This window comes from Suillus subaureus (genome assembly GCF_016647635.1).
Source record: "Suillus subaureus strain MN1 chromosome Unknown BJ212scaffold_2, whole genome shotgun sequence".
Classification (NCBI taxonomy): Eukaryota; Fungi; Basidiomycota; class Agaricomycetes; order Boletales; family Suillaceae; genus Suillus; species Suillus subaureus.
In genome coordinates this window covers 2,359,880-2,376,242 of record NW_024538558.1, presented here as the reverse complement: position 1 = coordinate 2,376,242, position 16,363 = coordinate 2,359,880, and the positions used below count along the sequence as shown (strand labels likewise).

The window sequence follows — 16,363 nt, the reverse complement described above, 5'->3', positions numbered from 1 at the left end:
GGGGAGTCACGAATTTCAACAGGCGATGCCGCGATAGACAAAGCCAGGAGGAGAATTGTCAACAAGGATGCAGCGGGGAACATGGCTTACCGGAACGCAATATCATACTCAGTGGCCCATTATATATGCGCTGGCGAACGCGAATGTTGGACACCTTAACTACGTATGAGATGTTCCTCCTCGAAAAAGTGATGACGAGACAGTCGCGGTCCGAGTCATCGCGAGTGCAAGAATTCGACTTCTCAATAAAATGTGACAAGAGGTTTGTTTTTGGTCCCAGGCGGCAGGAATTTATGATTCGTTTACTCGCGTGACTTCATTTCCATAGAGATGCTCACCTATCATGAATACACCTTCGACGGCAGATTGTCGGTGCCAAGGTTGGTGGAGCAATCGTCGCTGAGGAAAGTGGTTGTCTAGCCTGGGTTGTCCCTGGTTGTCTCGGGCCTACCAGATGATGACTGAATTGCTCAACTGATGCCATTTGATAGCTCGGCACAAAACCATGGAATATAATGCTATCAAATAAGCTGGCAATTTTCTGAAGCACACGGCTGTTGACCCATGATCCAATGGATCATTTATGCAAATGGGAAAATTTTGCTGGAGGTTCGCATGACTACGGAGTCCGAGTCGGTCCCTCGACCACGAAGGAAACCAGTGCACACTGCAAATGTTATCCCGTAACCGGCGCACATCAGTCTCAGTCTCAGACTCCCATTGGAAATCAGCGCTTAGCAGGTCATGTGTAATGCATGGCCACCTACAGGTATCGTCTAATGGGTCGAGAAAGTCTCAAAATCACTTCTTGCTATCAGTGTTGTACATACATCATGTTGGAGCGCCTCACCAAGAAAGCCTTGTCCTGGGAACTGGAAGTCCAATGGCAGATTAATCGTCGATATCCGTTTGATCCAGGTGATAGACAAGAACTTGAAGAAGTATCAAGTTATTTGCACTTGTGCCATTAACTCTGCAGTGGACGTCGATGATTAAGTAATTTAAGATTAAGCTTCCGACATATAGGGTCTTCGACCTAAAGGACGACCCGTAAATATGTTTTTTTCCTTATACTGTAGAGCTTTGACCAGCCGCTATGAACCTCCTTATATAACCTGTATCATGAGTAATATGGCCACCTGACGCGACAAAGCCCGCTACCTCCAACTTTTGTTGTGGGAACTTCGGTTTCGCGCTTATCCTTGGTGCATCACTGGGTGATATGCACCATGTATGTCGTCTTCCCGTGCCCATATGCAACGTCTTCTTGATCTTCCTGCCATGTGCGTCATACGTGTTCTGCGACTCACCGTGCGTTTCATCACCAGTAGTATGTGCCAAGCAACCCAAGAGCAACACTAGCTCAGTGCCTTCCCATTCAAAAATGGCCGAAGGTTCGCATTTACAACACCATCAAAAAAGAACGAGTGATGCTTGCAGCTAGTATCCTTCAAGTAGCTCGATGACTGTCGCTGTTTGTTGTACTATACCGCCTCATGCACCACATCTTTCTGTGATCATCCATTTTGTAGTGATTCTCAGCCTGCTGCTCATTACTGCTATGACTCCGAGTTATCCCTCCGCCACGCCCTCACCATGTCCGGTCATTCTTAATTGACCGAAGCCTGCTGGCTTGCCCACGCGGGCAATTTTGCCCTGGTAGAGGGACCCAATGGCAAGCTTGTCTTGGATTTTAAGGTGACGGCTCAAAACGAAAGCACGTTTAACTGCATTTAACAAGCTGGCAACAGCCGTGGCCGGTAGGTCGTTGCGATTTTTGCGTTCTCTCCATCGCACTCGCAAAGAATGCAAGAACCCGGCGATCGCATATACGCGTACCTGTTTACCAGACCATCAGTTTCTCTGCGAGCAGCTCTCCTTCTCTCCAACTTGTTATTGGTCGATGTTACATATGTGTGTCATCAAAATATTAACGGTCCGCAACTAAACTATTCATGGTTACAGTTCGCCGGTATCGGCATAGACACGAGCACACATATCTCAGGAAAGAGCTTGGACAATCAGTGTCCGCGAGATTGGTTATTAGAGTATCATTCGTCCCTTATTGTAGCCCTGTCTCAATCTAGATGCTTAGAGATTTGGATTAGTCTACGCTGAGTCGGTGGTCTCACGATTTAGGGCAAGTAGAGCTGGGGTTTCTTCGTGGAACAGCAATAGTTGACATTCGAACGTTCAACTACGACTCCAGTCACAATTGTTTCCAGGAATGCTTTCAAAAGACTTGATCTATAGGTTGTGATAAATGTTACATTATGACATACAAATACCCAATACCCAAGAAAAAAAATTGCATTAGTTGGTGGTGGCAGTCGTGTATGCGGTTGTGGCAAAACCGACTTGGGAGTTGGTGGTATCGAACACGGAGTAGAAGCGTTCAAGGAAAGTGTAGCCGTTGATGAAGTCGAGACCTTCACCACTTGGAGTGCCAATGGAGTTGACAATGAGGTAGACGTAATCGGAGCTACCACCAATGTAGGTGTTAAGGGCACGAGGCCAGATCTGACCGTTAGGGGTGAGAGCGTAGGTGCTCTGTGCAAAATAGTGAACAAGAGGCATTAAGATTTGGGACAGAAAGGCGTACGCTGCCAACATTGAAGTTCAGGTCCTCGAGGTCATCATACTTGGCGGTAGTAAGGCGGAGAAGACCAGTCGCATTGTCCTCAGTAGCGCCAGTTGCAGACTGGTACTCGCTGTAGGCGTCTATTGAACACTGGTCAGATTGAGATCACTCGCTGTACTTGAGATACGCACTGGTAGCAATGAGAATGAGGGTGGTGCCAGTGTCAACGATACCAGCCGTCTCAGCCAAGATGGTCGTGGTGCCGTAAGTGATGCTCTCGTTGATACCCCAGTAGTAGGATGCAGGGTAGGTGGTGGTGAGAGGACTGAAATCAACGATTGCTGTCAGTCCGGATTGATCTCCGAGCTGCAGCAACTTACGTGTATGCAATGTCGCCAGTGTACTTGGTAGCGTCAGTTCCACCGAAGGTAAGCTCTCCATTTGCGTCTGACTCCGAAGTGGTGGGCTCGAAAGAGACACCGACAACTGTCTCAGCAATGATGCCTTGGCTATACAGTTGTCAGTGACAGTCGGGATCGTCGTGTCTGGTTCTTTTGTCAAGGTTCCCTCTGTCAAGTCTAGGGGCCCGATGCCAAGGATACCGTCAACACCGGTGAAGCCCTCCGAAGTAGCAGCAAACACCAATCGACTGGGCGTGATGGTGAGCCCATCACCGAGAGTGACGGTGTCGGTGTACTCAGTTCCTATAGATAATCGTAGGTATTTTCAACTTATGATATCGTTGTGTCATACCAGAGAAGGAGCCAGAACCGTAGGTGACCGCTACAGCCTCGCCAGTGTCAACACTGGTGCTGGTCTTCACGTATTTAGTGTCGGCAACCAACCCATGTGTTCGAGCTACCGGTGTCGACAATCAAGTAGTCTGCAATAACACATTAGCAGCCGCATGTTTTCTAAGTGTTGAACTCACAGGTTGTGGCGGGGCTGCCAACGCCAACTGCTGCGATGTAGCTTGTAGCATCGTTTGTCACAGTAATACTACCAGTACGACGGCTGAGGGTGTTTTTCCCCGACATTTTTGAGGGCGGCCGCGCGAGACTGATCGTGCTGCAAGAGGTTGATGGTACCACCAGAGGTGTTTAGCCTCCTGGCGATGGGGAGGGTGATGGGGGAGCTGCGAATTTCAACAGGCGATGCCGCGATGGACAAGGCCAGGAGGAGAGTCGTCAACAGGGATGCAGCTGGAAACATGATTGAACAGTACTGGAAGCCGATGATCATACCATATTTCGAAGCCCATTATATATGTGCTGGTAAACTGTGCTGAAAGCTGAGCACACGGTTAATCTCATCCTCAGATGAACCGTATGGAACGCGCCCCCTCACGTGAAGAAACCGAAAACAGGAATAACTCAGCAATCGACTCGTTGTGCGCATATTTTGGATCAAAACCAACATAGCGGGACGAGTAGCCTGTTTTTGGCCGTGAGTAAGAGGAACTGCATCCATGAGGATGCGCTGTTCCACCAGTTTATTCATAGATCAATAGTTAGGGAGTGCTTACCTTACATGGTGAAACAGGCGAATCCACCTTCGGTCCTTCGCAGTACATCATTGCCGGGTGTATCACTTTCGAGACTGCACTATGCAACTACTGCCAGTGAGAGGTTAACCATTGCTGGGAAGAATGGCGCCTGGGCTTGATGATGTCACATTGAAAAATATGTTACACCGATGTGAATACAAGAATACCCGCGGGCTCGACACACAATTTCAGTCGTGTAGTGTTGCTGCCAAGGAGAGATAGGATGAAGAATCAAGTTCCCTGGGGCATATGCCCCGCAGCTGAATCCTGGGGTATCAATCTCGCGACCGACCGGAGCCATTGTTTCTGAAGAAAAAAGAAATTTGATCCAGATGAAAACAACGAACAAGACGTTGACTCTGCAAGAATTCGCCTTTTCGTGGCGGATAGTGAGCATGATGGTACAGATATCTTGCCTTAATCACTGCCGTTTGAAAATGGGGAGATTAGGGCTGCATAACTTTGCATGAATGATACATGCCCATAGCTAGTGATCGGGCCTGAGCAGTATCCTGGCAGTACTTCTTCCCCGTCGACGTCGGGACCCCCGACCTCTTTCCATTTAGTAATAGACCGGCAGGTGCATATGCCATAGTCACATACTTCGGTTGTATTCGCGCTACATCCCTCGAACACCTCAGCAGCCCACGAAATAGCCTACAGGAGCCGCCAGATATGATTCAAAGATACTAGCATCCGTGTGCTTGTGAAGTAGTGAGTTGCAGCCATTATGGTCACCCGGAGGAACGCCATGGTAAGTATGATGGGATCAATTGATCATGTTTGTGATTTGCTGTTTGTGATAAGCTCTCACACAGTTCCGACCGATCAGATATCGATCACTGGTTAATCTGTACGAGCTGATTTTTTCCCTTTCATGGGAATCTGGCTCGAAATCAACAGATTGCTGCGTATGGTTAACGTAGCTCCAATGCTGCTTCAAGATCTCCTTTTCCGCATGCGATATAGCGAGCAAGCCTGGGGGCATAATTCTGGAGTTTGCACCGCAAGTACTGGTTCTTCTGTATAATGCCGTAATTTTGATTCAGACAGGAATGGCGGGACCACGTGAGTATCAAACGGCTCTTTAAGAATACTGAAGCAGGCGTTGCATGAGTGCCGGCTCAATTTTTTAAAAGACGTTCAAAGTTAGGCGCACACGCGCACCGCCCCCCTACTAAAACGGTAATCTGACAGTTGTCGGACTTTAGACTAAACCTTGCGGCGCGCAGTGCCGAACTGTTTATCAGTTGACAAAATTTCAGGTATGATAGATGATATATGACATTTTCCTATGTGCTGAACCATACCAATACGGTTTACCAGAAGGTTTAGGAAGGTACTGCAAGGTCAAGGACTAATAAGGTTGAGGTAAGGTTTTAGCAGACAATATATCTCGACAAGCTACTGTTCAGCCTCGGTGCTACGTGCCGCGAGGTCCAGTTCAAAGTCCGACGATTATCTAATATCACTATGGCAGAACTTCGGAAGGTCATGAGGTGCGCCAAACTATGAACGTCCCTATTAAATGCACTTTCCAACTCAAAGCACAAAGCACAAGAATCCGTCGGGAGAAGACCCTTTCTTATCTTTCCTTGCGCAATACAAATAGGTTTTACCGATCGAGTCTCCGACGACCTCATGGATTTGACATCCTGTGTGGAATGGTGTTGGAAGAGTTCATGCAAAGGTACATTCTCTCATCCTCTCCCAAGCACGCCGCGACGTGGTTCGAGCATAAATTTCACAGTGGCCATAATCCGTGGCATATGTTATCTGCCGACACTTTGGGTTGAACGTTGACTGCGCATTACATTGGTCAACGACCTTTAAGTGATAATTCAGCGAATGTCTCCGTTGCATCATTCCACCGGCCGCCATTAGCGAAAAATGCTACAAGCGAGCCATGTACAACCAGGATGTATGTGCTTGACCGGGACCCTTGACCGGCATACACCTGACATACGAGGCAGCCTAGTCTACCTATAACAGGCGGCAGTACGCAGTGGGTGTAAGCTACTGTGCGTGTACTTTCTATTTTTACACAATCAAAGCTAAATACCGACATTGCTCGGTGCATTTCATCTTGTGGGCGAAATGTCATGGTATTGCTCGACCTACTTTTCGAAGCAGTAAAATTGACAACATAAGTATCTCATAAAAATGTACAGTAACAAAAATAGCGAGAGATAGTGGGAATGCATACATATGTAGAGAACGGATATTTGGTAGTACTCTATCCAAACTCTTCCGATAGTGCTCTACAACAAACACGAGTTCAACGGCTATAGTAGTAAACGACAAGGAAGTGCCTGGCACATGGGAGAGACGAGCACCCCTACCAGTGAAATTTACTTCGCTCAAGCAAACCGCACTTTCTCCCCCGGTCGACCCTCTGACAGCAGTACAACAGCCTAAATGAAGTGGACGCTCAGTACACAGAACCATAACTGCTGAAGGTACGCACATATTTCCCGCTGATCTTCCAGCCTGGCTCTTCCTTGTCTAACCGCTCCGCTATGGCGTCACCATTGTCTCCTAGCCCGACAACAACGTCGCTTTTTATTGTCCGCAGACTGCAAATCTTTGGAGCTCCAGCAGCGCTAGCCATGGGTCCAATGGCAATGTCGAATGGAACGCTGGCCGGTGCAGCACAATCATACGTCAACTTCCTGTGGTTCAAGTCGCCTTTGAAGTAGACGAGATCTGCGCGAGACAGATGGAGGAAGAGATCCGGTGCCTCGCTGTGAAGGTCCCAGAACGTATATCCAGTGCACCAGAAAGGATGTTGCTCATATTGCCATCTGCCATCTTTCTCGTATTGCTATCAAACGTGTGAGTGAAACCTCATGCGCCGACAGACTACCCCTACCTTCCACCGGGCCCCGAGTCTCCGTAGCGACTCTCGCTCAACCTCGGAGGCTTTTGGGAACAGGTGCCCATATACCATGGTGTTCAGTAACCAGTCCCAGTCTTTCCGCGTCACATCAGATACGAACCATGGATAACGCTTGCCATGGAACCGAATCTGCTTAGCCAGACCAGTCTGTATGAGGAAATCGGCTGGTAACAATTAGTCAATCTCTCCACCAAGAGTTGTTTCTTGAACGCACCGTACACGAAATCGCAATACAATTCAAACCCGGCGTTATCCAACACGAAGTCAATTCGTCCACCAGTCTTTTCGCGGAGGACTTTGACAGTCTCCCAAAGCTGGTTTAGATGGTTGCCAAGAATATTCTTTTCAGTGGCAGCAAGGTGGTCTCCTCCAGTTGACTGGAGAGATTTGATCTGTTCTTCCGTCATGTTGATCAAGAGTGAAAGGTCAGTCGAGTTGCCCCACAGACACACTTGCATAACATGTCAGTAGCAAGAACATGAGAAACTCTTATTATCACCTTGAGTCAACTCCAAAAACATGAGTCTCTCGCTTTCTGCTTTCTCTTTGTCTGACATGTTCTCTGACTGCTTGAAAGGCTCAGCAAAGCGCATAGACAGCTCAAAGACAGCGTCTGTCGATCTTGAAAAAGTGTCACACTGGAAGCGCTGTCAGACTGAAAAGATTAATCTAGTCTGATTCATACCTTTTGACGGTAGAAAACATCATAGTCATGCCAGTACTTGCTTACACTGAAGCACTCATGCAGACGACGATACTTATAGGCTTCGGCGAACAACCAAGGCGCATTCATGAAATCCTTGCCTAAAATGCGGATTGTCAGGCAAGATGCGTGGTACATATGGCGAACATCATACCCTGGAAATACTTTGCAATTTCCTTATTCCATAGAGCCACGTCACCTTCACCGTCGTCAACGATTGGCCTAAGCTTAGCATTTCCACTGAGATCGGCCATGAGGGCGTCCATTCTCTCCAAACATTCTACAAGGTCAACAATCTTGTCTTCGGCAGACTGCTCATTTAGAGTTCGTGATGCATCGTCTATAGCTTTGCCAAGGATGGTAGGCAACCGAACCCCCATCGTTGCATGTGCGAACGAGTACTCGTGGTAGCCACGGTACGCTGGCCACGGAGGGTTGTTGGGATCAACCTGGGAGAAGATACCCCGATGCACGTCAGATGGACTACTCGGGTGACAACTCATGTTTATACCGACCCGTGAGGGTGTGCGTGGCCACGGAGCCTTGATATCTTTCTTGCTTGGCAAGTGTCCGAGATGAAGGGTGACACGAGAGGGTGTACTGTAAGTAGCGAGAGAGCCATTTGCTTTGGCAATCGGACCATCGGTGTTAGCAGTACTATGGGTTCCATTGGTTGCTGGTGCTGTCTCAGCCATAGATGTATAATCGACTGAATGAACAGGTGTAGGAGGGAAGTAATCAGCGTTCATTTTGAAGATGGCAGAAATGGGGTTGTGAGTGAACAAAGAACGATAGGCCAACCTTTATACGACGTTCCCTGTGACGACTAACTGTTATCTTTTTGAACGACGGTAGCGCCAAGATGTGTCGCTACTCAGCGGCGCATGGTTTTATTCGACGATACAGCTTGAATTTTGGAGTGCTTTTCCCAAAGAGGAAAGTTGGGCAACGACGTCATGGGTCTGACTGATGTCATGTGATTATTAGAGATTCGCCACTGGCCGTATCGCAATCGGAAATGAAGTTCTTTGTTCGACTGGATTTGCCACTGGGTCAGGTTCCACATGTACTAGCGTGAGCTATATGTAGAGGTTCTGGCTCAAATTCAAAATTGTGCCATCAAATAATTTTAATATTATCTTCTATCTATCAGATTAACCAATCATGCAACAGTTGCATCCAAGGTCCCGGATATGCCTCGTCTGACCCGCGGCGCACTCTCGTTGTAATTTCATCGACGACTAACTTCCTCCTTACAAAGCACCCAGGCCTGCACCGTAAGGTGGAAAAATTGAGTAGTGAGCAATGTCATCGGCGACGACGGCGCCTAGTCCGCATCACAATCGGACATTTTCAGTGGCTTCCCCTCAGGAGCTAGAGTACTATGACAGAATAGTACTACTTGGGCCTCACAAAATACGGACACATGAGTGCAAGAACGTTGCAAGGGATGTGCAACATCTTGAAGAACGTGAAATGCTCTGCCCGGCGGCATCCGGACTGACAGCACCTTATATGACTAACACTCACCTAGCAGCGCTCAAAATCAAATATATATGGATGACACACCTGCCATCGAGCATATTTGTCATGCGAGTCCGCGCTCCAAAGGTCACATTTTGTCTCCGAAGATGTTTCTAAAAAGCATTGTTCAACATCTAAGATCTAAATTTGAATATTCGATATTCAAGTGACAAGTCACAAATGTCTCACGATACTGTCTGCGTGACAACAAAGAGGGAATTTGTCTATGTTCTTTCCAGGGAGGTAGGGCCCCATCAGTAAGTACTTGAATTGAATCTACCGCTGGTTGACCTCGAAGGTGATCCAATCAAGTGATATCCTCACTTATTCCTCGCGTTAGACTATGAAGTACCTGCTGCAAACGTTTCCACATTCGGTTCATAACCTTCCTAGTCTTTCAATTGACGCTCGTTCACTGACTCTGAGACGCCGTGTCCAAAAATTACTTGTCCCACAGGAAATCGCATATCATGGACACCCGAAATTGTGATATGTCGTAAACTTGGCATTGGGACTTGATCTCGAGACTAGTTTCGTGATACCGACCAGCATTTACGAGTCGCAGACCCTATAATTTCTCATCGATGTAATGCTGCTGCAACGTGTTTGACATCCGAGTCAGGCTTGCATTACATTACCCAGACATGTGTCTCCCTTGCTCCTGGTCAGCAGGTCAATTCTATTGATCATTGCACCTCACAGTCTGTCCTCCGAGTTTATCGCTGTCGACTACACTGGATTAGCGACGAGATATCCGTTCACCACTTCGAGTTCTCATCTATCTTATACTTCCTTGAATAGCTCAGTAAGGCATTTCGAGATGCCCCAGCAAATTCGTTGGACTCCATTTGGCATCCCGTATGTGGTGGAGTTCAACAACATATCGTTCACGCCTCGTAGAACGGTGTCTCCTTCAGAAGATACACTCGCGAGCTTTCCTGCACCGGAGAAATCTCCTTCTGTCTCGGAGCAATCTCTGACCTACTCATGCCCATCTGCTACAAGCTCAACTTCTTCTTTTTGTCATATCTCGCAATGTATGCTAGAATCCCCACTAAAGACTCGTTCATCCATTTCGCGCCTGGTATCCTTATCTCGTTCCGCGCCTGGTATGCGCTCAGCGTCTTCATTCTTCAAGCGGAAACACCAGAATGCTCATCCAAGCACACGCAAACCTTACTCGACAACCCAAAATCCATCCAGCAACCCAATCGACACGTGGTGCTATATACCTGCGCACGTTCCCAAACCCCTTCCCCCCGTGCCTCAGCAAGAACCTGAAGGCATCCATGTGGACGGGCTCCACATACAATTCGCCACGCCCCCATGCGATCCACGTGCATCATCCCGAAGTCGACTTGTGCGTTTGCAAAAAACGATCACTAGCGCTGTTGTCGAGGCAGGCATGGATACTCCCTCCGCACTTGAGGAACAGATGGATGTCTCGACAAATGTTCCTGATTATCATAGCCGCGACACACTGTTCCGCGGGACATATGGCCAGGTCATGGTCGCTCTGAAAGCAGCAGGCCTTGTTGCAACGCCATGTATGGAGGGCGATTTTGCAGGTGGTGCGTAATCACCCAGATTATCATTTATCTTCCGTCTCATTCATCATTAGCTACGCGTTTGGGCGCGCTCTTTGTCGCACATAGATCCTCAGAGGAGAGGAATGTGCAGCTAAGAAAGCTGACACTTTGGGGCTAAGTGCCGGTCAGATAGGCATTCAGTCCCTAAACATGCGCTATTTATGCCCCTCCGACAATGTTAAATCTACTATCGAGGACTATCTTTATGTTTGGTTGACATTCATGGCAAGGCAGGGCCCCTGACAGAAATTCCACACCGACGATTTCGAGTTCGTTCGTTCAAATTTGGATTGTCCGTCTATCGCAGATACATTTATTTATACCCCAAGGGGCGCTCATACTCCGAGCTCGGAAGCGAAAGTTATTGTCCCCTCTATTATCGACATCACTACAGGAGCCACGTCTTCTGCTTCCAATTTTCGTGTGCCTCTAATCATCCTCGGAGCGGGGGTGACCGGACTCACCAACGCCCACCTTGCTGCTTGTGACCACGATCATGGCGAGAGATCTGCCTAGGGATTGGGGTTCTCAAGCCTGGGCAAGTCTTGTGTCTCTTTTGAGCACTCCTGAAGTACTTTCTTATATTAATCTTGTCTAGGGTACGAATTGGTCTCCAATATCGTTGGGTGCCACAGACAAGCGCTTGTGAAGATAGGAGCAAACAACCTTGTGAGAAGCACGTCGTGAATATTGCGAGGTATATGGAAAAATCTTTTCAGTGATAGGTTTTGAGAAATGATACCGTCGGGTCTAGTCAAAGTCGGTCTTGATCGAACGCTTCTCGACTGGCATATGACTGATCCTGACTCCTTAGGGGGTTCGGAAGTTACCTTCTCGGATGTTTGCGGAGACTCGGATGACGTTCTCTCTACCCTTTGGTAGAAAGACCTTTTGCGCGATTAGTACGTCTTTTTTCTTGCCGTTCTTTAGACATATAGTTCAGCTTACTCTCAGATTTTCAAATCCCTGCACCATACAAAGTTGGAATTGCTTATGATGCCGTTTGCGTCAACCCATTGGAGTATCTACCATGGCTTCGCTCGAAGCTCAAGTCTTCTGTCGCCAATAAGCAAAGAGTTCAGAAAACCGGGTTGTTGGTTAATGCAACGTCCCTCGGTGAGCACACACCAGGTGTCCTTCTATAGTCATTGATAGCCGGATTCAAAGGTCCACGGTCGTTGATCGGTGTAGAAGATACAGCCCCTCTTCTCAATAGGGAACAATGTACTATAGTCGAATTTCAGAAATGACCTCGGTAGAGCCTCGTAGAGCATGGTCTGGTCAGTCATATCAACGGTTGTACCGTCGCTATCATATCCTGACATGCAGTTGTGCGTAGGTGCCAGGATGTCGGAACATGTGACATGTATCACTTGCCCTGGAATGATCGAAGTGAACGCTGCACTTCTAAATAATGGAACCTATCAAATAGGAAAGTGGGACATCCCCTTGGGTATGTCGGTTGCAATGTGGATATTTGAGCGGTGCTCCGTCTAGCTCCGCGCTGAAGCCATATTCGAAAAAAGGACAAAATTCCTGAGGCACACTGTCGGCCTTAGGCCTGACAGAGAGGGCAGTCCACTTGCGGCAGTTGAACGGATCTTGCTTCCCCTTAGATGAAACAATGACTTGGCTCCATACGTGGACGAGAATGCAGAAGAAGAGCAGGATACCGGTAACTCATGCATATGGAGTGGGGTGAGATAATTATCCAAGATTCGTACGAGTTCTAATTTTTAGTTCCAGAGCCGCATGCTACCAAACATCCCGGGGTGTATTTATCGAAGAGCTATCTTTACTGAAGGAGAACATGCAGGGCCCAGGCAGGCTGCTAATCATAGATATAACCTAATTCGTTATTAGTACAATTCTTCTACTACGTTTTCACCTGGGCTGTCACGTCAACAAGGTAGTACATGGGTTGTTTACTAGAGTCATCTAGCTACTAGGTTACTGTTACTCTTCATGAATCCCTCAGCTTCAACCTGAGCCGTGCCTGCTCTGTATCATAAGATCACTGGTGAGGATGTGCCAGAGACCATGCGAAACGCATGTTTCCCATGCCACATGCCACACCATTTGAGCTATTAGTATCTTAAGGATATCGAGCTAAAACTTTGTTCGATACTGTGATTTCCATCGGTTTCCATCATGTTGACCCATCGGATTACTATCTATTCCCGGTGGAGCACCGACTCCCAATGTTAGTGGAGGAGGGCTCTTGTCGAACTTCCACGATCGGTTTCCCACCTCCTAAAACCCCTGCCGGCTACATGTCAGTTACAACAATTTGACATCTTATTTGTTAGCTCTAAGGCTTGTCAAGTCGCCATTCAGCACTCAGTTCTCCGAGTCGCTGAGCCCTTTTTCCGTTAGGATGTCGCAGATGTGTGCAAGAATCCAACCAATACATGATTCTGATACACATGGTGCACCATTGTTGATTGCACATTTGATCTAATACTACTAACACGTCCTTCGAATATATTCCGAATCATCGCGCTGGCCAAACGAAAACACTCAATTTGACTGCCATCCGTGACAATAAGTAGCACTCATCGGCTTATCGTCTGTGGCTTGTCTAGTCGCTGACAGATCGACGTACCATGTCTGACTCACGATTTGCGCGGTTGAAGCTTGAAGACTGACCCCCGTTTGCGATGCCCCAAGAAACACAATTCAAAAGTTGTAGTTGACGAGCGTTTCAAAGGAATTTTTGACGAAGGCAAGGCAGGAAAAAAGACATTGAAACAAAAAGGCAGAGGAAAGGAAAAACTAGGTGCGCTTCCAACTCTATCGTCTAGTGACTGCTTCTCATCTCATATTGTGGCTACAGGCCGAGTGGATAAATTTTGTCGTAAATTTTATGAAACTCGTGAAAAAGACAACCTTAGGTGGTTTTATCGGCTGGAATACGAGGATGATGAGGAGGTAGAGGCTCCAACTTCCACGTTACCTGACTATGCTCGTGGTGGCGTCCTCATGGAGTCCTCCTCCGAATCAGAGGCAGAAAATCACGGTGCAAGCGACTCTGACGACAAGAGCGATGGCCCTGGATTTGTCACATTAGGCAGAGACATTGATGAAGAAGGCGAGATCGATCTTGATGAGAGCACATTTGCCGATCTAGATGCACAAGCCGCTACATATGCGAGGACAGTCCCGGAGGACAACAGTAAAGAAGCTACGGAGAAGACCAGAAGACTAGCTGTTGTTCATCTTGATTGGGACCATGTCCGTGCAGCATATCTTTACAAAATATTTTCGTCACTTGTTTCGCCAGCTGCGCCTACTACCATTCCAGCTTCTGTACTAGTGCCACCCAAGGATGAAAAGTCTTTCAAGAACACGAAAAGTGCAAAGGCGACGGTCGTAAGAGGGAAGGGGCTGAGCGTCCGCGTCTATCCAAGTGAGTTTGGGAAAGAGCGCATCGCAAGGGAGGAAAAGGAGGGACCGCCTGTAGAGGTATTCAAAAGGAAAGTAGAAAACGAAGAGGATGTCAATGAACGGGCCATCCACGAAACCGGAGACGGAGCGGACTACGACGAAGACGCTTTGAGAAAGTATCGATTGGAGAGATTACGGTGTGCTACCTCCTTAAATATTTTTGGCGCAGTGTTCAACGAAATGCTCAATTAAAGGTATTACTACGCAATTGTTGAATGTGATACCGCCGGAGCTTCTGTGCACATCTACAACGAACTCGAAGGTACTGGGCTTGAGCGTTCAGCAAACGTGTTCGATCTCAGCTTTGTGCCCGATGAGATGGCATCTGATGAAGAATATCGGTGAGTCCGGTTTAACATTATTTTTGGACATTCATCTACCCATAGATGATCCTGGAACATGGTATCGAGCAGTAGAGTTCGTAGGCGAATTTTATTGTTATTCTTCATTTCTCACCCATTTCAATTGCACTCTCAGGCTCTCCGTCATTCAAAAGTCAAACTCGCTTGGGACGATGATGATCCGGAGTGCAATCACATTACTAGACGATCATTAACCAAAAAATATATCGAAGAAGCCGACTTCAAGGCGTATATTGCATCATCACCTGAGTCTGATAATGATCAAGATCCTGTGTCGAAGAAGAGGAGCAAGAAGAACTCCCAGAGAGACAAGCTTCGCACATTACTTCTTACCGGAGACGATGATGAACTTCCAGAAGGGTGGGGCCGGGATGACGACGCACGAAACCATGACGATGTGGACATGGAGATTACGTTCACCCCTAGTCTCACTGAGGCTAAAAATCCCGAAGACGAGACGACAGTGGAGGCATATCAAAGAACGATGAGGAAGAAGCGCAAAAAGAAAAAAGAAGAGGTCAAAGTGAAAGCCACGACAGTCACGAATAATGAAAGTCGAGGGCAGCTTGGGAAGAATGTCTCTTTCGATGACGACTTCTTCGGGGGCGTAAGGGTGAATCTGAGACGGAGAATGCGTCGGAATCAGTGAAGCGGTTATCAAGAACACGGGATGTCGACAAGCCAGTGCCACGCCAGGAGACGAAGTCAGACGTCAAAGCAGAGAAGAAGGGTAAGGAGAAAAGAGGCAAAAAGAAACTGGTCGATGATGATGATGAAGTCCAGGACAACTTCATTATCGACGTTAAAGATGACCGGTTCAAGACGATCCACGAGGACCATCACGTGAGTCACACAAAAGGAGCGTAGCTAAAAGTCGTGATGCAATCTTCATGCTAGACTTTGGCTTCGCACCTGTAATTTTGTTCTCACCCAACCTGATTCGCGCTCTTCACTCCAGGCGAAGGTCCCGGCGGTCGACTTCTCTGGATCCCACTTATTTTCCCATTCACGCACACTACAAGCAACACGGCGACAGTATAATTTATGCAGATCTATGCATATTCTACTCAGCGCACTTCCTACGGCTTCCTGACGATAAATGGAAGTCTCGAGCGCATGAAGCAGCGTGAATCAGTGCTCGCTACTTTACTTCCCCGCGTTTCATAACGTCTTTCGTGAATGTTAGATCCCGATTCTGCCTTTTCATAAAGCTCTCAGCCGTGCACCACTAGTACTGCTGAAGTGACAAACCATTAATATTAATCCGCCAGTTCAAGCTTGCACAGATCTCCCCCAACTTTCCCTTCTCTGAAGAACTCCTTCCCCCGGTTCTCATCCCGCCGTTTTTCGTCCATCAGAGCAGCAGCCCCTCGCACGGGAGAAAGCTGAGAAGCACGCAGCAAGCGCGGGCGCAATGCAGGACTCGGCGCTGATAACATCATATGGTCGTTTCAGTGTGGGAGCAGACGGTGCGTACCAAGCGGTTTCGAATAGTCAGCAGATGAAACTACCCAAGTTTTAAAGACGGGGTCTCATGATAATGGTCCAGGGCGGTTCTTGTGTCGAGTTAGGTGCTATTGCTTGTGCTTACACTCGTCTAGGGTTATTGCCTTGGTTGAACACGCTGGTGTTTTGCGTTTTTTTGGACCGGCCCTGTGAGTAGTCAAACCAAACACGCGTTCCAAGATGCAAGATATATGAGTACGAAATAC

At 47.7% G+C, this 16,363-nt stretch overlaps 5 protein-coding genes across 5 annotated transcripts; 3 read left to right on the top strand and 2 right to left on the bottom strand.

Annotated features, from left to right (window-relative positions):
- Window positions 1-1,572: 1,572 nt before the first annotated feature.
- Window positions 1,573-3,991, bottom strand: BJ212DRAFT_1512154 (aspartic peptidase domain-containing protein; the record flags this gene model as incomplete). Its single annotated transcript, XM_041341653.1, has 10 exons — window positions 3,585-3,991; window positions 3,513-3,553; window positions 3,427-3,464; window positions 3,335-3,398; window positions 3,097-3,285; window positions 2,962-3,067; window positions 2,773-2,906; window positions 2,603-2,721; window positions 2,359-2,550; window positions 1,573-1,839 (listed from the first exon to the last, which is right to left on the bottom strand). The coding sequence occupies exons 1-10, from the start codon at window positions 3,821-3,823 to the stop codon at window positions 1,573-1,575; spliced, it is 1,389 nt and encodes a 462-aa protein (XP_041199551.1). The 5' UTR covers window positions 3,824-3,991.
- A 2,496-nt stretch (window positions 3,992-6,487) lies between these two features.
- BJ212DRAFT_1444234 (uncharacterized protein) lies at window positions 6,488-8,687 on the bottom strand (the record flags this gene model as incomplete). Its single annotated transcript, XM_041337933.1, has 9 exons — window positions 6,488-6,541; window positions 6,595-6,951; window positions 7,000-7,190; window positions 7,241-7,477; window positions 7,526-7,664; window positions 7,712-7,830; window positions 7,884-8,178; window positions 8,245-8,329; window positions 8,629-8,687. The coding sequence occupies 9 exons, from the start codon at window positions 8,685-8,687 to the stop codon at window positions 6,488-6,490; spliced, it is 1,536 nt and encodes a 511-aa protein (XP_041199550.1).
- Window positions 8,688-10,073: 1,386 nt separating this feature from the next.
- On the top strand, window positions 10,074-10,960 carry BJ212DRAFT_1475627 (uncharacterized protein; the record flags this gene model as incomplete). The annotated part of the gene is made up of 2 exons (XM_041339257.1): window positions 10,074-10,824; window positions 10,875-10,960. 2 exons carry the CDS (start codon window positions 10,074-10,076, stop codon window positions 10,958-10,960), a joined length of 837 nt encoding a protein of 278 aa, XP_041199549.1.
- An 820-nt stretch (window positions 10,961-11,780) lies between these two features.
- On the top strand, window positions 11,781-12,758 carry BJ212DRAFT_1512133 (uncharacterized protein; the record flags this gene model as incomplete). Its single annotated transcript, XM_041341652.1, has 4 exons — window positions 11,781-11,958; window positions 12,010-12,066; window positions 12,128-12,540; window positions 12,583-12,758. Coding segments are annotated over 3 exons (447 nt in total), but the record flags the coding sequence as incomplete, so codon positions are not given.
- A 285-nt stretch (window positions 12,759-13,043) lies between these two features.
- On the top strand, window positions 13,044-15,569 carry BJ212DRAFT_1475626 (uncharacterized protein; the record flags this gene model as incomplete). Its single annotated transcript, XM_041339256.1, has 8 exons — window positions 13,044-13,117; window positions 13,479-13,621; window positions 13,679-14,426; window positions 14,484-14,630; window positions 14,700-14,706; window positions 14,767-15,258; window positions 15,303-15,494; window positions 15,549-15,569. The coding sequence occupies 8 exons, from the start codon at window positions 13,044-13,046 to the stop codon at window positions 15,567-15,569; spliced, it is 1,824 nt and encodes a 607-aa protein (XP_041199547.1).
- Window positions 15,570-16,363: the final 794 nt, after the last annotated feature.